The sequence below is a fragment of the Mauremys reevesii genome, linkage group 1 (assembly GCF_016161935.1).
Source record: "Mauremys reevesii isolate NIE-2019 linkage group 1, ASM1616193v1, whole genome shotgun sequence".
In the NCBI taxonomy this organism is placed as follows: domain Eukaryota; kingdom Metazoa; phylum Chordata; order Testudines; family Geoemydidae; genus Mauremys; species Mauremys reevesii.
The window spans coordinates 339,766,583-339,791,092 of NC_052623.1; the positions used below are offsets into that span (position 1 = coordinate 339,766,583).

General features: G+C 39.3%; 1 protein-coding gene across 7 annotated transcripts in view; it reads right to left on the reverse strand.

Annotated features, from left to right (window-relative positions):
• CACNA2D1 (calcium voltage-gated channel auxiliary subunit alpha2delta 1) overlaps positions 1-24,510 on the reverse strand; it is a 658,833-nt gene that overhangs the window by 140,960 nt on the left and 493,363 nt on the right. For all 7 annotated transcript variants that reach the window (XM_039518654.1, XM_039518644.1, XM_039518662.1 and 4 more), the window contains exon 11: positions 5,521-5,679. In XM_039518654.1, coding sequence (XP_039374588.1) covers positions 5,521-5,679 — 159 coding nt within the window. The remainder of the gene's footprint in view (positions 1-5,520; positions 5,680-24,510) is intronic.

The window sequence follows — 24,510 nt, forward strand, 5'->3', positions numbered from 1 at the left end:
TCCATTGGTTTAAAAGGACAACCTACACAAGTAAGGTAAAGCAGATTTGGTCCTTGTTCTACTGGGCCAAAATCTGTACTGACTTACTTGGTGGTTTAAAGTTAGACATCTAGTGTGCATCTATATAACATCATAAGAGTGCAAAATATTTTACTGTCTCTATCCCAAAAGAGCTACAGTGGGACTATTAGCACATGTACTATGGTGCTTCGATAGAAGTGACAGATGTAATGAAAACTTAGATTTTTATTAGCCAATCAGGACTGGAGACCCAACAATATACAAACATAAATTAAAAGATGGTCCCCTGCCATTGTCACTTGCAATCTCATCAATAGAAATCTTTACCAGATCAGGGTGTAATGAGTGGCTGAAACCATGGGGAGAAGGAAGGGAGGATGGTGATTATATTAGAATTGGCTGGTTGCTGTAGTTTGTCATGTATGCATCTTGAAGTACAGCTTTGGTACTTTCACTAAGGCAAAGGAGGTCTACCTGTACTCTCTTGCTGAAAGGGTGATGGAAAAGGGGGTACTGCCAGTAAAAAGAAGTGCCCCCCCCAGTGGCTGCAGGACAACCTACTGTCAAGAAGTAATATGAAACTGGTACCTATGTGTATTATTTAATTATAATAATGTATTGAAAATGTATGCTTCATACCACAGCCATATTAAAGCATTATATTTACATCTGATTCGTGTTTATATAACTGATATACAACAATGGGTTCATGTGTGTTGGGACAGAATCTTTCCTCACATTGCTATAAATGGAGTTTACTCTGCATTAACACCAATGCCATTTAGAGTAGAATTTCCTCCAGCATATATAATTATCTGCATACTTCATCAAATATATTGCTATAAATACAAGAATCATATAAGTACATTCTGTTTAGCTTAAATATAACTAGATGTTCTATTTTATATTTAACTACACATTTTGCAATACTGGCGATATATTGTTCATATCTAAATATAGATATGTATTATATTTTGCAATATTGGCAATTTGCTACATATTAACAGTAGTCTCCTGCATTGTGATGTAGTGTTATTCTGTACTACCATACCTTCCCCGTTTCCCTAGAGTCCCTTTGTGTGGTGGTCTAAGCAACTACAAGAGGAGCTTTTCCTCTTGGTTTATCTTCATGAACACCGTGTTAGTGAGCAAGTTTATGCAACATTCCTTACCTGTCAATTACATCGGGCTATATTATAGCACAGCTAGGGTTGCCAACTTTCTAATCACACAAAACCGAACACCCTTGCCTCTTCTCCAAGGCCACGCCCACGCCCTTCCCTTCTCTGAGGCCCTAACCCCGCTCGCTCCATGCCCCCCTCCCTCCGTCGCTCACTCTTCCCTACCTTCACTCACTTTCACTGGGCTGGGGCAGGGGTTTGGGGTGCATGGGGTGAGGGCTCCGGTAGGAGGTGTAGGCTCTGGGGTGGGGCCAGGGATGAGGGGTTTGAGGTACGGGAGGGGACTCCGGGCTGGGGCAGGGAGTTGGAGTGCGAGAGGGGAGAGCTCTGGCTGGGAGTGGGCCTGGGGATGAGGGTTTTGGGGTGTGCAGGAGGGGGCTCTGGGCTGGGCCAGGGATGCAGCTCCAAGCAGGGCTGCCCAGAGGATTCAGGGGGCCTGGGCAAAACGGTGGAGCGGACATAAAAAAAGGTGCCACCCGCTGGGGCGCTTGTACTCACCGGGCGGCGCTCCGAGTCTGCAGAGGTGGTGAGTCCTTCACTCGCTCTGCATCTCTGGCAGCACTGAAGGATCCGCTGCCGAAGACCCGGAGTGAGTGAAGGGCCCGCCGCTGAAGTGCCACCGAAGACCCAGACCACCACTGGGTGAGTAGCCAGGGAAAGGATTCTCGGCGCCCCTGTGCCCCCCCTCTGGGCAGCCCTGGCTCCAAGGAAATGTCCACCAGGTCCCTGTGGCCTCTAGGTGCATGCAGGCGCCACCCTCCCTCCCCCCGCAGCTCCCATTGGTCATGGTTCCCGGTCAATGGGAGCTGCGGAGCTGGTACTTGGGGAGGGGCAGTGCGCAGAGCATCCCAGTCCCTAACTTCCCCAGCGCCTAGGGAACACAGAGATCTGGCGTCCGTTTCCGGGAGCAGCGCGGAGCCAGGGCAGGTAGGGAGCCTGCCTTAGCCCTGGGCCCCAACTTCACCGCCAACCGGACCTAACTAGCTGCAAGAGTTCCTTTTCAACCAGGCATTCCGGTCGAAAACTGGATGCCTGGCAACCCTAAGCATAGCCCCCTTAGCCTCCCAGCAGCCTGTGTGAAGGTTCTTCTGCCTGTGTGCAGACTCGTGCACCTTGTGTCTGACTGAATATGTGTTGTATGGGGGTTGCTATTTAATCTCTGCTCTCCCTCCCCACAATCTCTGAGTGGGAGGCTCCACTCTCACAAATGTATGGGTCTGTACAAGGGGTGGGGGAATCTGTTATGGGTTCCCTTAAAAACAAGCATATTTCCAGTCCCTCTCCTACCCCAAGGAGCCAGCAGGGACGGCACAGATTCCCTTACATGGCCAGGGCTGGCTGTAAAATTCACAGTCCAGCCCACTGTGATGGTTTGGCCACCCACCGTGTCAGAGATTTATAACTAAGTCAAAACATCATTAACTTACACATGAGTTTAATTTACATCTTTTCTGCATTTTCACTGTAGGATTTGATCCATCTTGTCAGAGATTCGTCTATTAAAGAATTCATGCTACCAGCTGACAAGACGTAATATCAAGTCTCAGATGAAGATGAAAATGTGCTAAAATACATGAGAAACCCTTATGATTTTCTTGATGCTCATAATGACAGGATCTCTCTCTATTTTAAAAATCCTTTCTGACCCCCCTCTTAGGATGCTAATTGTATCTTCCATTCTTTATTTTATTTTATATTTTTAAACTTTAACTAAAGTAGCTAGCCATCTTTTAAAAAAAAAAAAATGAAGGTGCTACCACATTCATTTTCTGGATAAAATTGCTCTACTTTGAAATAATTATCTCACACTTAAAAATTGAGTTCCCTTACCTGTATGTCTGGAATATAGCTTGGCGCATGAAACTCTATGAATGCATCTTGCACAATGAGTTTTCATGTCATTGGGGAAGGAGAAAGCAAAGCAATGCAAAAGCCTCCTACTCGGAATCACAATAGGCCACAAAGTGATTTACAGAACAATTCCTTCTATAGTATTCATTACAATAGGGTAAAAATTAATTGATCCACCAAATCTAAAGAACATTGAGTAAAGACTCCTTTGCAAATATAATGTAGAAGAACAGTAGATAACACTGACTCACAAATCAGCACATCCATATTACTAGCGGAGTGCCTTAATTTATTTCAAAGATGATATTAAAATATTTATTTCCATCCAGCCATATTTCTAGAAAGCAATTTTCCCGTAGGCACAAAGAAGTCAACACTTGCTTAAGTGTGAGAGTGAGTTCAAGTGGTCGTCATCCACAGCCTGCGCAATTATTATAAGACCTTGACCTTTTAAAATATTTAGCATCCTTGGAATTTATTACAAAGCCGACCTGTCCTCTTGTAGGATTTTATTTCTCTTTACCTTTGCATGTAGCTTTGAGAACAAGTGCATCTTGTGACTTTGCTGTATTCATTACTTTCAAATTAGAACTTCTATTACTATTTCCTAGTGATTATTTAAGTGCCAAGAATATACTCAGTGCTGTACCAAACATAACCCAGAGAAAGAACAGGAGTCCTTGTGGTACCTTAGAGACTAACAAATTTATTTGAGCATAAGCTTTCGTGGGCTACAGCCCACTTCATCGGACACATTTAGTGGAAAATACAGTAGGGAGAGAGATATATATCCAGCAATATATATATATATATATATTTCCAGCAATTGACAAGGAGATGTAAGGAACTGTAAAGGGTTGGGGGGGGGGGAGGATAAGCCTGGTGAAATAGTTTTACTTTGTGTAATGGCACAAAAGTGGGCCATTTTCATTACCGCTACAAACAGTTCTTTTTCTCTCCTGCTGATAATAGATCATCTTAACTGATCACTCTCCTTATAGTGTGTATGGTAACACCCATTGTTTCATGTTCTCTGTGTGTGTGTGTGTGTATATATATATATATATATTCCTACTGTATTTTCCACTACATGCAGCCGATGAAGTGGGCTGTAGCCTACGAAAGCTTATGCTCAAATAAATGTGTTAGTCTCTAAGGTGCCACAAGTACTTCTGTTCTTTTTGCGGATACAGACTAACATGGCTGCTACTCTATAACCCACAGAGTGTCTCTGCTCTGAGGAACTTACAGCTCTAAACAAAACTCACTCTAGCTTTCTCCTGTTATTGCTCTAACATGCCTACAGCCAGAGAGGGACAGAAGTGACAGAAGTCTCAAGTTGGACTAAAAGATTTAAATAGTTATTTTAACCTTCTGCTTAAAGTTTCATATAATCAGCTGCAGAGGGCATTGAATCCTTTATCCCACTCACACTGAGTTGGTCAGAAAATATTCTTGCAAATATTATACTGATTTTTTTCCATCAAAATTTCAGTTGGATATAAATTCTCCAACCAGCTCTGTTCCCATGGCATGATGCAGCGTGCCACGAGAGGTGCCTAGGTCCAGCATGTAGCTGGTGAGGGGAGAAAGAGACTGACCTCTGTTGAGGGAGATCATTAGAGTCAATAAAGTTTTACCAGGAATGAATTCAGCCCATTCTGTTTAGTAAGCCAGATAATAAGATGGTGTTAACTGCATAGCTCCATTTATGTCATCTGAAGAGCTGTCCCATAGTTGTTAATATAATGAACTATACAAGTATTTTGATTATGTACATTAAATATTTAAAAAAGAGACAGTAGTAAATAGATTATGGCAAGTGGGCAATATTATTTAGACAGACACTGTGTGGGTGCAATATGGGAATAGGTAACAATCAAAAGATGGAGCCATTCCCCCCTGGTGATACTGATTCCTTTCTCCTTTCCATGTTTAAAATAGTTTGGAACAGTCTCTTTCCAACACCCAATATCCCTCTGCCAGCTAATACCTCTTTACAACCAGACAAGCATGCATTAGATATAAAATAAATAAAATCAGGAAAGGTGGATACATTAAACATGACCGAGAGACACTCTAAACCAGGGTATAATTGAAATATTAATCTGAGATGTAATAACATACTTTCTTCTTTGAAAACTGGCAGCAATGCAGCCAGTATTGAAGCCATGTGACAACTGGGAGAGAAGCCCATAGAAAAAAGAAGCCCAAAGTGAAACAAAAATAGTACATAACAGTGACAAACAAGTTTCCCCTTCACAAATCTTAACAAATCAAGCTGAGTGGAGCTCTACTGAGGGAAAGCACGCTGAAGGGATACATTTGCTTGCTACGTAATTGCATCATAAAACATATCACACTGTTTACTGCTTGTGGAGCATTCAAAGTGACCATTTGGACATTAAAGTTCTATTACCAAGGATCAATAGTATACAGCGCAGAGGGAAAACTTTGTAATACTTACATTTTGCAGCTGTTGAAAAGCATAGATAAAGCCTTTCTTGTAGTCAGTGATTCCTTTAGCTGAGATTTTGTAGACTGCCTCTTTCAGTTTCTTCTTGTTCCTCACATTAGCTTGGACAAGATGATTAAAGCAACTGACGTTCTGAGCATTATTGTTAAACTGCAAAATAAGTACAAATGAACATTAAAGCCAATAACGTTGGCTTAATTTCCAATTTTGCTCTATATTTCTAAGTGCTGAGGGCCAGATGCTGCCTTCAGTCCATACATGGAACTCCTAGAAATGGGTGATTCTGAAAAGATTCAGATGATGCAATAACGCACACAAACATTTGGATACTTATCACAACTTTATCCAAAACATCAAAGTCTCTTGAAACTTCAAATTTGGGCAGCAAATGTTGTGACTCTCTCCAATTTGTCCACATCTTTCATAAAGTGTAGTGCCCAGCTGAGGCCTGTACTGTGCTACTTGGCACTGGTGAGGCCTTAGCTGGAGTTACTGTGTCCAATTCTGGGCACCACGATTAAGGAAAGATGTGGACAAACTGGAGAGAGTCCAGAGGAGAGAAACAAAAATGATAAAAAGTTTAGAAAACCAGACCTAAGAGGAAAAGTTAAAAAAACTGAGAAAGTTTAGTCATCAGAAAAGAAGACTGTGGGTGGAGGGGTCCTGATAACAGTCTTCAAATATGTTAAGGCTGTTTTACAGAGGACAGTGATCAATTGATCTCCAAGTCCACTGAAGGTAGGACAAGAAGTAATGGGCATAATCTGCAGCAGGAGAGATTTAAATTAGATATTAGGAAAAACTTTCCTATTATAATGGTAATTGAGCTCTGGAATAGGCTTCCAAGGGATCTTGTGGAATCCTCATCACTGGAGGATTTTAATAACAGGCTAGACAAACACCTGTCAGGGATGGTGTAAGTTCACTTGGCATTGCCACAATGCACGGGGCTGGACTTGATAACTTCCTGAGGTCCCTTCCAGATTTACATTTCTTTGATTCTATCAGTCCTTTACTTCTAAGACCAGATCCAAAGCTCACTGAAATAAGCAGAAAAATTCTTACTGGAGTTTCAGTGGCCTTTGGTACAGGACTTACCAGTCGAATAGAAGTAGGAAGTTCAGAGGCATAGAAAAAATGCAATAAAATAATAAAAAAAATAATTGGGGAAAAAAGGTTGAAAGTTTCTTGAAACTTTTACTCCTTGGAAAAGTTGAGTGTCAAGTTTTAGGTTGCTTCTTATTCTATCCAAATCAGCTGGCCCATCCCGAAACCAATCATCACATAATGGGAGTTGCAAATCAAGAACAACTGCTATATATGGCCCGCCAAAATACAAAACACTCTTGGCAAAATTAAGCACATCACAGTATAGATATACATAACAAGGCAATTTTTAAACCAGGTTTCCATTTGTGTATTATGCACATGCTTTTATTTTTTAGCACTATCACCCATGATACGTGGGAGAGCCTAGCATTTAGTAACTTCTAGCACTCATGTCGCAGTGATCAAATACACTGCTACCTCGATATAATGCCACCCAATATTACACGTTGGATATAACGCGGTAAAGCCGTGCTCCGGGGGGTGGGGGGGGAGGGGCTGGGCACTCCGGTAGATCAAAGCAAGCTCAATATAACAAGTTTCACCTATAACCCGGTAAGATTTTTTTGGCTCCCAAGGACAGCGTTATATCGAGGTAGAGGTGTATATACATGCCAAATGCTTGTATGTATAAAGTTTTGCCTGCTCAAGTGGAGGTCATTTTGTGACCTCTTTGAAATTTGGTCTTGTATATGATGACATATCGTGTATTCCAGTAGCACCTATGAGCCCCAGATATGCTTTTGGACACCACTGCGCTAGGAATAGTACAAACAGTGCCCTATATTGCCTGAAAATCTCTTTTACATTCAAAAACAAGTACAGTGGACACATATTACCAAAAAAATTTTTCCTGCCCAAAGAAATTTTAATTGGTTTGACTGAACATAAATACTAGGTACAACAGATACTTTTTGCCATTTTATATGCTTTAAAATTCTCACTAAAGCTCTTTCCTATCACTCTAGCAGTGTATGGGGCCTTAAAGAGAATGCCAGGCATCTAAAGTCACCTTAGCATAACTGAGCATCAAGCCCCAGGAGTTTAATCCTGTCCTTACATCCTGAACACCTCTATTCAGCCCATTCGTGTTGCACTCAGGGTAAGTAAAGAAGGGGAGATTTTGACCAGTGATTTTACATATTTAGCTGGGATGCTCAAACTATTTCTATTTTCTTACTGTATGATAAATTCAAAATTAAAACTCCAAAAACTTATTTTTCTGACACAACAGGTTTAATTTAAACCAAAGAAATAAATAAATTCAGAGGGCCAGTTTATAAACACACCCCATTTTATCCAGGTGCTAACAGAACACGTATATAATGGATAAACATTAAAGATGTGCAAAAATTTTACACATACACACCCAACTCCTAAACAGGACAAAACGCCTGATTCTAGTGGAATTCTGAGCAAACCTGCCAAGTTGTTATACTTGGTGTAAACATTATAAAACTCATTAGTTATAAAGCGTTTCAACCCCAGATCAGGAATTTCTAGTTTTAATGGTTCACTTGTACCCAGAAATCAAAGCAAAATTCAGGGGTGCAAAATCCATGCAGGCCCAAACCAAAAAGAGATTCCTACAACCCTACAGGAATTTGGAGACACCCCACAAAAAAAAAAGTTTTCTCTGCTGCGCCTCTATCCGTGTATAATATACCAACCTAGAGTATAGAATTTTATGAGAGTCTCCTTCTAGTAGTTAGATGCACTGACTATACCAGCTTCCTCTTTTTCACAACTAAGAGAGCTCCTGTTCACAGAAGCCTCTGGATTTAGTGGTGGTGATCTGAAGATTGAGTCCCCATTGACTGGTATGGTGTTTGCACATTCCTGTGGTCACAGTTCATTACAATTAAGCATATAGAATTAACTTTAATTACCCATATTAACTTTGATTTTTGTTTGTGTTGTCAGCTCCTTTGAGTATAACAATCTTTTTATGACTGAAAGTACTTTCACCGAAAGTCATAAGAACATAAGAACATAAGTCAGATTCTAAAGTTTATCCTTGAACCATCAAGTCCTTTTCTTATATCAGACAACAGAGACTGATAAATAAAAGCATAAAACTAAAGAGAAAGAACCTCTGGAAGAAAAATATAAACATCACTCGGGACTGTACATGGATGGATAGCATATATCACCTTGTGTGTGTCAATGACTGCAAACATTCACTTGTATTTGAAACGAGATAAATAGATACAGAGATAACCTAATAGCACAAACAGTTTGAATGCCATGAAGATGTTATTTCTGATGTGTTGGAGGAATATATCATAGCCAGTCAACTATTTGTATAATTGTTCAAATACATGCAACACACTATATTCATTTGACATTTGTGTCCTACTATTTTTGAATATATATGTATACACAATGCAAGCAGGAGATACACATTATTAATTATAGCTCTAAGCATAGAAGAAATATTGGCACATAATCTTATTAGAATGCCAAGCTCTGTCGTCATTCTCAAAAGTGACAATATTTTGAGTTTTATACATTTTGTACATGGTATTAAAAAAAACATCCTTTGTGCTCTGATCAGAGCAAAATGTTTTACGGTACATTTCAGGATTTAGTTGCATGAAAAATCCCAACACCATACACTGAGGAGATAGCAGTCTCCCTAATTATTTTATAGGTCTAATTAGTTTAGCTGTCTGTAGTTACCATTTTCCTTCCAACAATGAATTTAGGCAAATTTTAATTTATAATCAGGATAAAGCTACCGTAGACATCTGTTCAGAGAGTGAGTCAGGTTATTAATATTTGCAAATATCGAATTCTTGCAAAATCTGTTCACTCATTTACATTACATGGAAGACAAAAATACGATGTGCTTACATTTTATGATCATTCTGTACTATTCATTCAAGTACACTAAATATTGTAGAAACATGTTGATTCATAGTGTATATAGGTAGCATGAGTGTGTGTGCAATGAAGAGGATGACATTTTTCTCCAACACAAAATCTATAGTTTACAACTATGGAATCTTTTCCCATTATTCTTGTTTGCATTTATTTATTTTCACTATGCCTTTAATAGTTTAGCTCTGGATTTCATTTACTGTGAAGCAATTGTTTATACTATGGGTATATGTGTTATACACTATAGGCAGGGCTAGCAGCAGTGCCACCTAATATTATTACCCGTCTCTTTGCATTATAAAACCCTGTTCTCAGTTACTTGGAACTTTGCCAAATTTTAACTGTTCAGGCTGAAATTTTATATGCTGGGTGTCAACCTTAGGCTGCTTTTTAAAAAAAGTCTCAGCCAAGACATTTCAGCCATTTTGAAAAACAAAACTAGTGAAAAATATATCCCTCACCAGGTCCCTCATGCAAGGCTCTTAAGCAAACTAAGCAATCATGGGATTCAATGGAAGATCCTCTCATGGCTCAATAACTGGTTAAAAAAAATAGAAAAAAGCAGGAATAAATGGCCAGTTTTCACAATGTAGAGATGTAAGTAACAGGGTCCCCAAGGATCTGTAATGGGGGCAATGCTGTTCTACACATTCAGAAATTATCTGGAAAAAGGGGGTGAATAGTGAGGTGGCAAAATTTCCAGATGATACAAAATTACTCAAGATAGTTAAGTTCAAAGCTGACTGAGAAGAGTTACAAAGGGATCTCACTGAACTGTGTGACTGGATGACAAAATGGCAATTAAAATTCAGTGTTGATAATTATAAAATTATGGACCTGGAAAAAATAACTCCAACTATACATACCAAATGGAGGGGTCTACATTAGCTATTACCACTCAAGTGATCTAGGATGTGGAGTGTTCCCTGACAACAACCACTTGATGTATTGCAGCATTCAAAAAAGGCTAAGAGAATGTTAGGAACCACTATGAAAGGGATAGATAGAAAATATAATGCCACTATATATAAATCCATGGCACGCCCACACCTTGAATAGTGTGTGCAGTTCTTGTTGCGTCATGTCAAAAAAGATATATTAGAATTGGAATAGGCGCAGAGAAGGGCAACAAAAATGATGAGGGATCTGGAACAACTTCCATACAAGGAGAAATTAAATGACTGGGACTATTCAGCTTAGAAAAGAAACAACTAAAGGGGAAATATGATAAAGGTCTATACAATCATGAATGGCATGGAGAAAGTGAATAAGGGAGTGTTATTTATTCCATCACATAATACAAGAACTAGGGGTCATCCAATTAAATTAATAGGCAGCAGGTTTAAAAGAAACAGAAGGAAGTACTTCTTCACACAATACACAATCAATCCGTGGAACTTGTTGCCAATGGACATTGTGAAGGCCACAAGTATAATTGGGTTTACAAAAGAATTAGATAAATTCATGGTCCATCAATGACTATTAGTCAAGATGATCAGGGACACAACCCCATGTTCTGGGTATCCCTAAACTTCCAACTGCCAGAAGCTGGGAGTGGATGGATCACTCTATAATTTCCCTGTTCTCATTCTCCCTGAAACATCTGGCACTGGGCAATATCAGAGACAGGATACTGGGCTAAATGGGCCATTAGTCTGACCCAGTATGACTATTCTTATATTGTTGTGCTATATTGATTTGGGTGATCTTTTCTTAGAGGAGCTCTAGCATCCCCAGCCTTTGGAACGGGGCTTGACATTTGGCAGGAATGGCCTTTGTGTCAGGGATGTGTCTTTTACTGTCCCTGTGAAACTCTGCTCAAATTCGGCCAAAACAGACCAATTCCTAAGAACCCCAATACTAAGAACCCTCATCCCCGGCCCCACCCCAGAGCCTGCACCCCTACCCCTTTTCCCAGCCCAGAGCCCCCTCCTGCACCTCAAACCCCTCATCCCCGGCCCCACCCCAGAGCCTTCACCCCCAGCTGGAGCCCTCACCCCCTACACCTCTGCCCCAAGCCTCAGCCCCCTCCCGCATCACGAACTCCTCATTCCCAGACCCACCCCATGACCCCAGAGTCCACATCCCCAGCCAAAGCCTGCACCCCAACCTCTGCTCCAGCCCTGAGCCCCCTCCCACACTCTGAATCCCTCAGTCCCATCCCCCCACACACATCACCTCCATATTGGTGCACATAACAAAATTCATTCCACCCATGCACTTAAAATATTAGAGGGAACACTGGACCCTGGCAGATGGCCCACGTGCGTGTTAATAGATGCCACATGATACAATTTCTAATGTCTAATTTGCTTTTTTTTAAAAAACCTAGGAAATTACACTCACAAAAACTATGTTGAAAGAATATTAGGGTTGCCAAGTCAAGCACTCAATAATAAGGTTTAATATGCTATCTTACTTTGATTCCCTTGTGCATATGCATTACAATACTGTTTTTAAATACATGCTTACATACTAATTCTTACACAGCCCCCGGCTCATTAAGTATACAGGATGGATCTGCACAGGGGACAAATCCGAACTAGCTGTTGTTCGTACGACCTTCGCCTTCTTAGGTGCAGAATTTGGAAGGCGTGTGGAAAGTGAGGCAAGGAATTGCAGGAAGAGAAAGAATGGTCTCATGGTTCAGGCAGTGAAATGCTGCCCTGGAGAACCAGATTCTATCCCCGACTCTGCCATTGGCTTCCTACGTGATACTTGGAATGTCACTTAAACCAAACTGTATACAGATGATCACTAATTCTGTGAGTTCCTCATTTTCTGGTGCCTGACCTGAGACCTTCAGGTCTGATTTACAGAAGTTCTGAACACTCACAGCTGCAACTGAAGTCAATGGGAGCTGTACTTTGATCAGATGAAGGAGTATATAATGCTAAGTACTCTAACTAATCAGATCCTAGACATTCCAAATTAGGTACTCAAAATCTCATGAGGGTGTTGTGAAGACAATTTAATCAATTTAGTGGAAAGTACTGAAATACTATAATTATGAGCACCATAGAAAACACCATGAGGAAATTAATAATTCTGTTTTCTGAACAATGAGGATAAACAGCTGCTCATAAAGTATGCTCCATCCATTCTGTGCACAGAATGAGGCAGTGGTGCTCTGGAAAAAATAGCATGTGATCATGTAATTAAATACTGTATCACAATGCATACACACATGGTTGATAAATTAAGGTTGTACAGGCAACCTTAAGTATGGCATTTCCTAACTTTTTTTTTTTTTGGTAATTCTTGGCTTTACAACCTTAATGTTCTTCTAATATAGTGTTTTTGTGTCTAACGTACGCACACACACAATTTTCCAGTAAATTAATTATTACCTCTGAATCTTAGATGTAGTTAAAAATATATATGTTAATTATAGGGTTTGTCAAATTTACAATATATGTCAAACCAATATGACAACAGATAATTACAGACTAGGACCAATTTCTTCACTAGTATTTAAGAAAAATGTGTAGAAACCCTCTGTGTTTAAAGCAAGCGTCTCAGTCCTGTGATATCATAAGCAGTTATGGAATGATACCAAAGGAAGCAATGCATAAAAAGGTTTCCACGAGGCAGAGCGTAAGCGGATAAGGTGATCTCTAATTAAAGAATTCCTGACCATACACATATGTTCTTTATTGTTACTCAACACATGTTCTTAGGTTACTTAGAAAGTACTTTAATTTTCAATGCCTTGAAATCAGTTATGTGTGGATGTATGCTCTGTGCTACTGTGAACTGCAGAACTGGCAATTATCGTATCAACACCAATAGTAGAAGACATATGAATTACTAGCAGGTATCATCAATGCTCTAATCATGCACCATTTAAAATTAATGGGAGTTTTTCCATTGACTCAGTAGGAACAGGTCCACGGCCATAAAGAAAGATATGATTTTGGATAATGAAAATAGATAAGTTGAAAGGAAAAACTTGTAAGCTATTACCACCACTTGCAACTGGTACTTCAGTTTTATTTTAAGCTTGGTATTAAAAATACTGCTGATTGTATTGTTTTTCTATTGTTCTCATACACGGCTCTGGGAACTTGAATGGAGGATCAGGCCTTACAACTGATGAAAAGATCCCTCCGCCCCACCCCCACTTTTTAATACAGAATCATTCCCCCAGACAAGGGCTGGAGCTGATATTTTAACAAAAGACTAAGTAAAGCCAGAGAAGGTTTTAGCTTGGTAGGGATCCTGAATGACATCACAGGCGCTGATCATGATGATTCCAGTTATTAAATAATCTATAGTTTGGAAAACTTTACAATGGAGATGAGAGAAAACAACTTAAAATATATAGTTGCTTGTCAGACCCCAAAATATAATAAGCATCAGGTACTAAGTCATGCTTTAACAGACTAGACTCCCGAGCACAAATTGAAGGAAAAGGGTTTTTTTTTTTTGGGGTGGGGGGGATAGTATTGCATCTTTTTTAACGTTTGTTAAAGATATATAAAAATATGCATTGCAATTGACAGAAATGGCAATTTCTGAGAATGGGAGTCTTCCTCTTTCATCTGAGTTTGGAGTTCATCTTTAGTCACACTTTGGGGCTTTTAGACATTCATTCTATCGGTTTTATAATGCTGTTCTCCTGTAGTATCCTATTCATTTCATGGTAACTTCGTGTTAGAGAACAGTCATTTTTCATCCACAGCTCAATGATATCCAGTATACTTATCAATAAACCAAACAATAAAATGGGTAGTCTAATATATACATATTGATTTTTTTAGTGTTAATTAAAAGTGTTTGTCCAGTAATTATTAATTGGTTAAAATTCAGTGGTTGATCTTTAGCAACAATGTGAGTATAAAGGAGACAGAGGGAGAAAGTAAAAGTGAGAACAGGGAGAAAGGCAGAAACAAGAAGTGGAAGTGACTGATAACAGGGATCAACAGTCCCACGAGTAGCTGTCTCCTACATTTAATCTGCTCATATAGTGATAAGCAGCCTGGCTCTCCACTGCCATACACCTAGTGCCAAGTAATTGTAAAACACTACCCAGTCAGAATGGTAGCATTTTAACACTTACTTTGCATGGGTGTAAATGATGCAAAGTGGCAGCAGAAAATCAGGCCCATAGTGGGAAGAATAGCACAGCTGGTCGTATCGTAAGACATCATTTACAGGATTTTCCCTGCCTGAGTTGTATCTGGGGGAAAAGTATTTGCTTTATTGTCTGGGAACAGATATTAATTATAGGAATAAAGAAGGCCTTGCTTTATTGTGAAGGGCATCTTATGTATGTCAGCAGATAGCCACTGAGTGCAGTGCAGCTGAGAACTCTCACTAATAATGCTGAAGTTTCTGGGGCAGTAGTTCTGTGCTTGGGGAATATTTACTGAGCCTCGTAACATGTTTTAACTCTGGTCAGAAATCTAGGTGCAGGGTTAGGATCTAAGTAGAAAGAGACCTAGGGTGAAATACTGGCTCTGTTAAAATAAATAGGAGTTTTGCCATTGACTTCAATGGGGCCAGAATTTCACCCCAAGACACCCACCTTCTCTCTTTCCATTACTCACTTTTAACACCTAAATATCACGGTACTTGGGTGCATTCAAAAGATAAACAGATACATCCTTTGAGTGTAAAACTTTTATTAATTTATTTTGTAGGGCAGATGACCAACAGTGGAAAGCTGAGCCTACAAAGTATTGTTTATGCTATCATTTACTGGCACTCCAAGACCTACAAAAGCCCAGGTAACTAGGTCAGAATGAGAAAAAAAAAATCAAATCTGTTTCAGACCTGTCTTGCAAATGTGCATGCAACTCCATCTTGCTCCTTGACTATATGTGAATAAATTCAGTCGACATTATTACGTTAGTGTTTGCTATACTATATATTCATGTACAATTGCACATATAATTTCTTTTTGTTATAAGTCACACGTGTCAAAGTGCCACATTAACTAGAGAGTATAAGAAATTTGTTGTTTTCCAATTTCACTGTTGTTTCATAAGCCATCCTTGAATTAATGTAAAAACTAGGGCTGTGTCACACACAAAAAAAATTACATCGTGCCACGAAAAAAATGACATTATGCGATGAAAAAAATGAAGGTGAGAACATACAAATGCTTAGCATAACTGGCATGTAAATACCTTGCAATGCCAACTACAAAAGTGACATGCAAATGCCCGTTCTCACTTTCTGCTGACATTGTAAATAAGAAGAGGGTAGCGTTATCTCCAGTAAATGTAAACAAACTTGTTGGTCTTAGCGATTGGCTGAACAAGAAGTAGGACAGCGTAGACTTGTAGGCTCTAAAGTTTTACATTCTTTTGGTTTTGAGTGCAGTTATGTAACAAAAAATCTACATTTGTAGGTTGCACTTACACGACAAAGAGATTGAACTACAGTACTTGTGCTGACGTGAACTGAAAAACACTTTTTGTTATCATTTTTACAGTGCAAATATTTGTAATAAAAATATACAGTTTGTATTCTTTGCTGTAAGTGAAATCAATATATATGAAAATGTAGAAAAACATCCAAAATGTTTAATAAATTTCAATTGGTAATCTATTGTTTTAAAATTGCAGTGTAAAACTGCAATTAATCGCTATTAATTTTTAAAATCACAATTAATTTTTTAGTTAATCCTGTGAGTTAACGGCAATTAATCAACAGCCCTAATAAAAACCAAACAAGCGAACACCCCCCGTCTATATTTATTTTGAATATTGTATATTTTAGCACTAATCTAATACTTTGTCATCTTCATGTTCCATATGCTTTGCCAGGCAGCTGATTTTGTTCATTCCTTGCCCCAGTTAGTGCTGCCCTTCAATGGTTAATTGTTACAGCTTCCTAGTACATATTCTGTTTTCCCAAGGCATTTTCCCCCACCTACTTCCCTAAAATTGTTGATAACTGTTGATATGAAGGTGTTTGTGACATGAGAAATAGCTAACAAAACCAGCTACATGTTTTCTTCTGCATCAGTAAGGGAACAGGAAACTATTATTCTGCCTTCTCATTTTTATGGCCCCGATCTAAAAGCCATTAAAGCTTATGGGAATCTTTCCAGTGTTAAGGGAATTGGATCTGGTGTTATGTTTATCATCATTAGCATCTGAGGAGCCTGGTCTGACTTTCCTGATTTGTCAGTAGGTAACACCTTACGCTCCACAAACAACATATACTCTGCAATGTATGAGAAGATTGATAGAACATAAGCAGTGCAGATCTTAAACATGAATGACCGTGAGAGAATGCTATATTTATTCAGATATTCTGCATTCTCTGAATCTGTTATGTCACCATTTGAGATGGATAGAGTAGGCTGCATTTTGTTAAACTTGGTTGATTGTAGCTTTAGTTTTCAGAAAACTACAAGTAGGTATGTTTTGGAACAAGTTGAGAATAAGGGTGGTGAGAAAGATAAACGGTGCCCAGTTCTCACCCATCTTTAGCCATAAAGCAAACTCTTTATGTTTATCACCCTTGCCTGAAAAAAAAAAGTGACAACACAGGTGAATTCAGTTCAGAGTTTTGATGTTCACTATTCCTTTGAGTCATCTACTATAGTATGCAGTGGAAAAATAATATCAAGCTAGAAGTGTAGATCTAGACCTGGTATCAAACCGAGGAGTCCTACCTAGAAAATATTCATACAATTAATCATTTTAAAGTTCAGTCCTTTTCTAAAGGTTTCTCCCCAGCCTCTGTGCACATTATATGTAGTCTTCCCCTCTCCCCCCCAAACGCTCGTTTGTGGTGATTCTGATTTAGAAGCAGTATGATGTGCTTTGCCCACACAAGTTTATACGGTGCTGTTAAAATAGGCTTTGAAGTTATGAACTGACACACTCAAATGCTGTTTCTTATAATAGTAAATGATGACTCATCGCATAATTATTAGGTGCACATAGATGTGAGAGCACAAAACATTTTTGTGCTAAGGAAGTCTTTCAATTTGCCTTGACCTAATTTTGAAATTCGAACAGTAGCATTACATGAGGTAAAGAAATTTTTTAAAGAAAATTTTCTAATGGCCAATCAAGTACTGAGAGGACATTACAGTACAAATGTTTGCACATGGAGAGAGAAAAAATGTAACACTATCTGATATTCAGCTCTGCCCTACAAAATCCATTTCGTTTTTTTGTAAGAGAAGAGTGGAAACATTAAACAGTCTCAGTCAAATTAATCAAGTTTCACAGAAATCTAAGAACCAAATTCTGTTGCAATACATTGAGCAGCTATAGCCATACCACGGTGGAGACGAGGGAGCTGAGACTCAAAAAGAGCTACTCTTCCCACCTCAACACTCTGGACCCAGAACCGCTCTCTATCGACACCATGGCACATATGGCTTCAACTCTACCACCCACCCAGCCATCTGACTTCAAAGAAGAAAATCTACAGGGAGAAGCTGGCCCAGAAACTCAGCCAGCAGCAGAAAGATGCAGCTATAACAGGGACCTTTGGGCATTGTTCATATCATCAATGGCAGACTGCTTTTGTTTCAGTTTTTAGTATTCTTTCCGCTCTGCAGACTAGCTGTTTGCTGCAATTCCCATTGTCACAGTTTCTTCACTTGAACCTCATTGCACCAGCCCTCCATGCTCACTTTCTTCCCCACCTTCCTTCAATGTACTTCTCTCCCTTCATCTGACCTCTTAGCCAATGCCCTCCCAACAATTTACCTCCACACCCTCACAAAAATAATTAAAAAAAATACACCATGGAACTAACATGGTATTGGCAACCCAATGTTTACTTGACTTGTATGTTTCATCTTCTTCCCACCAATCCGGAAGTGCCATGCCTTGTTCTGCTCCATCTACGATATCTTATGTAAATGTAATGAAGTAATTTGCATAAACTTGAGTTTATAGAATCATATAAGATTAGGTTGGAAGAGACCTCAGGAGGTCATCTAGTCCAATCAAAGCAGGACCAACGCCAACTAAATCACCCCAGCCAGGGCTTTGTCAAGCTGTCCTTAAAAACCTCTAAGGATGGAGATTTCACCACTTCCCTAGGCAACCCATTCCAGTGCTTCACCATCCTCCTAGTGAAATAATGTTTCCTAATATCCAACCTAGACCTCCCCCACTGCAACTTGAGACCATTGCTCCTGGCTCTGTCATCTGCCACCACTGAGAGGAGCCGAGCTCCATCCTCTTTGGAACCCTCCTTCAGATAGTTGAAGGCTGCTATCAAATCTCCCCTCACTATTCTCTTCTGCAGACTCTTCAAGCCCAGTTCCCTCAGCCTCTCCTCGTAAGTCATGTGTCCCAGCTCCCTGATCATTTTCACTGCCCTTCGCTGGACTCTCTCCAATTTGTCCACATCCTTTCTGTAGCGGGAGGCCCAAAACTGGATGCAATACTCCAGATGTGGCCTCACCAGTGCCGAATAGAGGGGAATAATCACTTCCCTCGATCTGCTGGCAATGCTCCTACGAATGCAGCCCAATATTCCATTAGCCTTTTTAGCAACAGGGGCACACTGCTGTCTCATATCCAGCTTCTCATCCACTTCCCCTGTCCTTTTCTGCAGAACTGCTGCTCAGCCAACATGGTCAATATACCCTCACCCTGCCTTGGGCAGTGGTAGGGTAGGTATATGCATGCTTGAGGGAGTATGAGAGTGGGTGGCTGCTAGGAAGTAGACTGGTTGCTGGGACATCAAAGGGTTAGGGGAGAGCTCCCGGGGTTGAGGACGCTGAGGTTACTTGGGGCAGAGGGACCATGAGGGATCTAGAGAGTTCTATGGAGTAGTAGATGCTGGGACTCTTTGGGTATCTAAGGGAAGACTGGCCGAGAAGCAGAGCGGGGAGTCTGGAGGTGGTATGGGCCCCCTCACTGTGGGGCGGCTGCCCCCGGTGCTTTCTCTAGCCCCTGCTGCCTCCGACTCCCTGCTGCTCATTCCAGGCCCTGATCTAACCGGCAAAACAGTGTCATCTAATGGACAAAAGGTAACACTACATGCCAAACACCTGCAGTGTTTCTGCCTCTCAAAGGATATGTGGAAATCCAGCTAAGATATGTGAAAGTGTAACAGGGCTGAGAGATGCATAACATCTTGTCTACACAGACTGTAAGCTCTTTTGTCTCTTACTTGTACAATACCTAGCTCAATGGGACTCTGATTTGGGGTGCTATGGTAATATTAATATAAAAATTCATAATACATAAATACCCAAGAGTCAGGATATACACTTGCTGCAAAAGCAACATTGATGTTATCTATATTCTGGCAGGCAATAGTCACCTGCGGGATAACCCAGTACAAGAGGGTGTGAGGGGAGCCATTTCTAGGCAAGGTGTACATGCACAAAAACATGTGAGAACAGAGGGTCTTTGGATCTGCTTCTACATGGGAGAAACAAGGATTAGGGCAGATGACATCTATTCCATGTCTCCAAATCTGAAGGGTGTGTTTTTCATAAGATGTCTGATCGTTCCGAAAGCAAACTTTCACCCTTTATTTGGGTTAATTCTAAATTGGCTCCATAACATCACTTATTAAATCCAGAGTCCAAACGGTTCACTTGTTGATAATGTTTCACAAGATATCAAATATAATTTTTAAATGGATGTAATGCACCTAGTGTTTGGGATAGTTACTTATACATTTAAAAATGATAAATTACCTTCTAAATTTATGGCAGTTATGTATCTAACTGCATGTATCTTGCAGAAAAAAATTGTATTGAGCAACACTAGCACAAAATGTTAATTGAACAAAGAAAAAGACACCAGGTCAAATGTCTACTTTTACTGAGGAAAGAAAGTTATAATGAAGAGAGAAGTTGCATATTTGTAAGACAGAGTGTTAGACCAGAAAAACAAGAGTCTTCAAATGCTAGACTATAACTAGAGGCCAGCAGGCTGAAGTAAGGAAACAAAGTAGACAAGATTAGTTTTCTATTAGATAAAACAATCAGTTTAGGTAAAATCCTCCACGGTGGACATCAACATATTCTTCAGGAGAGGAGCCCAAGAGTCTGAAGGTCAAAGAATGATTGACAAAAACAGCTGTAGGGAGGGACAAAAGTCAGGGTTATATTTAATTAATCTGTGCTACAATAAACTAAAGAACTGAACTAATTGAAGCACTTCATGTGTAAAAGCCTCCAGACTGCCCTTAGAACTGGTTAGTCCTTCCTTTTGCATAATACTAAAATAGTTCAGCGCTCTAGCCAGCTGACAACGTGACAAATACCAGACTCATCCAGGACCATTTGGAACCTCAGACATGGTAAGAAATATCCTAACTGGCCAGTTTTCTGTTACGTTCGTATCAAATATGCCAGCACTACTTCAACCATTAATCTTTCAAACATTTACCTATTATAAGCAAAAAATATCTGCATACCATATTTGACAACTACCATCCATATCACTTATCTAAGAATACAAATCATAAATAATTCGGTTTTCCTGTAGCATTTGGTGACATTATAAACAAATAAAACAGTAATAGTGCAGGGAAGTACATTCCTTACACTGCCTTTAGATGGTTGTGAGAATATATACTTCCCACTTATACAGTGGCTTTTATATACCACAAAACTGAAAAACTGACCTGCTCAACATGACACTGGAAGTCTATGGCACAGCCTAGAATAGAGCCCAGCTCACTAGAGTCTGAGTCCTATTTACTAATCCTTACACCAAGCTTCCTTTCACTTTTCAACAGAGGAAAATTACCTGACCTAGTACCATGGTCTTTGTGACTAACTGGACAAAATAACTTTCACCTAATTTGTTTCAAAAAAGGTATGTGCCATTTTTTTAAAAGTCCACATATATTAATCCTATTATAACAAGTATGTCCTATTAAAGACTTAAAATCTGAACTGATTTAATCCGTATTTTATTCAAGAATCATTTTTGGCTCATCCATAATAAATGTACGTTGACTGGGCATTTGACACACTGATATTTTCCCCTCACTTATCACATTAAAAGTAATCATACTGAAATCAAGATATTATTGTGACAAAAAGAAATTAAGCTGGATTTTTGGTACTGTGCTGTGGGCTGAAGGAGCCATCTTTAAAAGAATAGCTGACATTTGCAAGTAACACCCAATTGTTAACAACTAGAAGACATGTGTTTACCATGCAAGTCACTTTACAAACATGAATGAGGTTTCCCAGTTCCCATGTGAAATAGTCATGTATTATTCTTGTTTAATTTGCAAGGTAACTGCAGCAAAAGGTGTCTTGCCCAGGTGAGTGAGTGTCTAAGAGACTAGAAGCTAAGAAGCTTGACTCTCAGTTCCATGTTGTCTCTCTCTGCCACATGCACTCAGTTCCCCAGTTCTCAAATTTGTCCTTGAACTTGATCCTTGATATCCTAGTCTATCCTATGTTAACCACAAGGGCAAATAGGACATAAATCCTTAAAACATAAATTCTTATGAGGATCCTATAACCAAGATTTAGTCAAAAAGTATACACTGCTAATGAAATTCATTCTGAATAATACAGCACTGCCAAAGAAAAATCTTTGGTTTCACAGATAATGTATGAATTGATGTACATTTGAAATTCTCTCTTTATATCTAAAGATCCAGAGGGGTAAAGAGGATTTAAATCTGCAGTTCAATGTTAATCTTTCTTTTGGAGAATGTGGGAGGCAATTTAAATACAAATGAAATATTTAGATTGACTTTCCTCCTTTTATTACATGGAGATCCAAAGTGTCCCCTTCATCCCATCGCCTGGAGTGAATATTACTTGCATTGCCAGCAAAACACACAGGCAGCATCCACTAGGACATCAGAAATGGAAGCATAAAGAACAGAGCATGCAAAGAACATCATCTTGGGACATGGAAGTAGTTCTACCATTCATTTATCGTTAGTACAAATGATTTATTATATTAATCTGATCTTTACAGGAAAGGACTGTATGTACATTGTATCCAATATGTTCATATATATGTTTCTATATAGCCAAAATAGATGTTTCCCATTTATCACAAGGGACTCTCCCTTTTTTATATATTTGTTTGGACCCAACCTCTCGATCAGTATATATCTATGCAGTTTCTGGTGGGAGCAGAATATATTCATGTTGAGCCATAATGAAAATCAGTCTATAGGAGAGTGATTAGCACATATGAACACATGTCATCATAAACAAAGCCTTGGCCCAGTGGTGCTATGCAACTCATTTTCACAAAAGATACACAATTAGGGAAACCATCTCAATGGTGAAAACACATTATATATTAATCAGAGCTAACAAATTAATGAGACATCTTACAACATACTTTGCAGGCTTAAACCACTAGGTGGCACTATAGTAAAAAGCTTTGCCTGACCTGAACTTACACAGACCAGCATTTTACTTTTACACAGAAGGTTTTACACTTTGTCCTTTCTCCCTTCCCAGTATAGCAATCAAAATCACAACTTTTTGTGAATGCCGTAAATTGCTCGTTAAACAGACTCATTATTACTTTCTCTTGTGCACCAGATGGGCAGAAGGAACAGGCCCATTAAGATATAAATAATACAGAAGCCTCCATGTCTTGAACACAGGAGGTTCATTGCTATGGGGAGGACAGAAAACCAAGCCTATTCAGCTGCAAAGTGCGCACACATTACAAACACAAGTCTATTCATTTCAAATGAATACTTTGGAAGTGTTTGCAATACTCGCTGATTCCAGCCAAAGGCTGAAATTCTACACAGTTGACGTGCTGCCTAAATGTCCCCCTGACCTTCCAAGTACTGTACAACAGATGATACTCGTAGTATTTCACTATCTAAGTCATATTTAAATCTTAGCTAGGATTACACTTTCAGACCTCCTTCCCTGTCACTCCGTCACATCCCCTGTTGGTTTATGAACAGTTACTGTAAAATGCAGCCAGTGTAATCGGAATCCCTTTAAATGACAATTCACTGACTAAAAATGAATATTAAGCGAGAGTCAGATTTTTTAATTTTGATGGGTATTTGATATCCAGCACCACTTGATGTGTATGAAAAATTAAAAGCACCTGAACCAATAAGTAATTCTTATCTCTGGGCCTGCTACAGGGATAAATCTCATCTGTTTAAAATATTGCAATGGGGTTATCTGAATAAATCAAAATATTACTCTGGGAATACTGAAAATTGAAAAAATACAGTCAGCATGTTGCAGACCTAATATGATATTACTGCTGCTGATTTTTCAGTCTACTGAGGGTTGTTGCTATGCTACTCCTACCTCATGGCTAAAGCAGCTTGGTGACCCAGTTGTATCTATACATATTAAATGAGCAGGAGTGAAACAGATCTGATTCTGTAAGGCTTTCCCCTTGTAACTAAATCCAGCTTTGCTGCTTTCCGTTGTGCGTGTGTGTGTGTGTTTACGTGCTGTCGGCTCCGTAACAGGAATTTAGGTTAATCCTGAGAAAACCTGAACCAGAATAAAGGCAATTTTCTGAATGACAACCTGTATTTTAGTAGATATTACTAATGTTTATCACAGGCCATTTAGAGAATACTGTAGTAAGACAAAATAGAGCACTTGCAAGTGTTAATCACCAGTAGATTTCAGAGCACTGGAATATTTGAGCGAATTCAGCAAACAATGGAAGTTTGCCTTATAGTCCTGACATCACAGAGAACAACATTTTATGTTAAAGTTTAGGGTTCATATCTTGTTATGGAAAAATAATGTTTTTCTGTTATGTTTTCATGCAATTCAAAATAAAGTCTTCAAGAGACGTTTCACATGCACAATACACATGCTGTATGGTGACCTATAAAAACCTCACTCTTTCAGGAGCATCATATTTAAAATAATTCTGCACATTCAGATACCCTTAAACAGGAATGTATGTTGAACATACTGTATGTAAACTAGTAATACTGTATCTCCTGATATTTGGCAATATAATACTTAGTTCTTCCTTTTCATGCTAAACATGCTAAACATTACAGAAACATTTAACACTGTCTGGCATAAACATTTATTAAAGAAGATACAATGAGAAA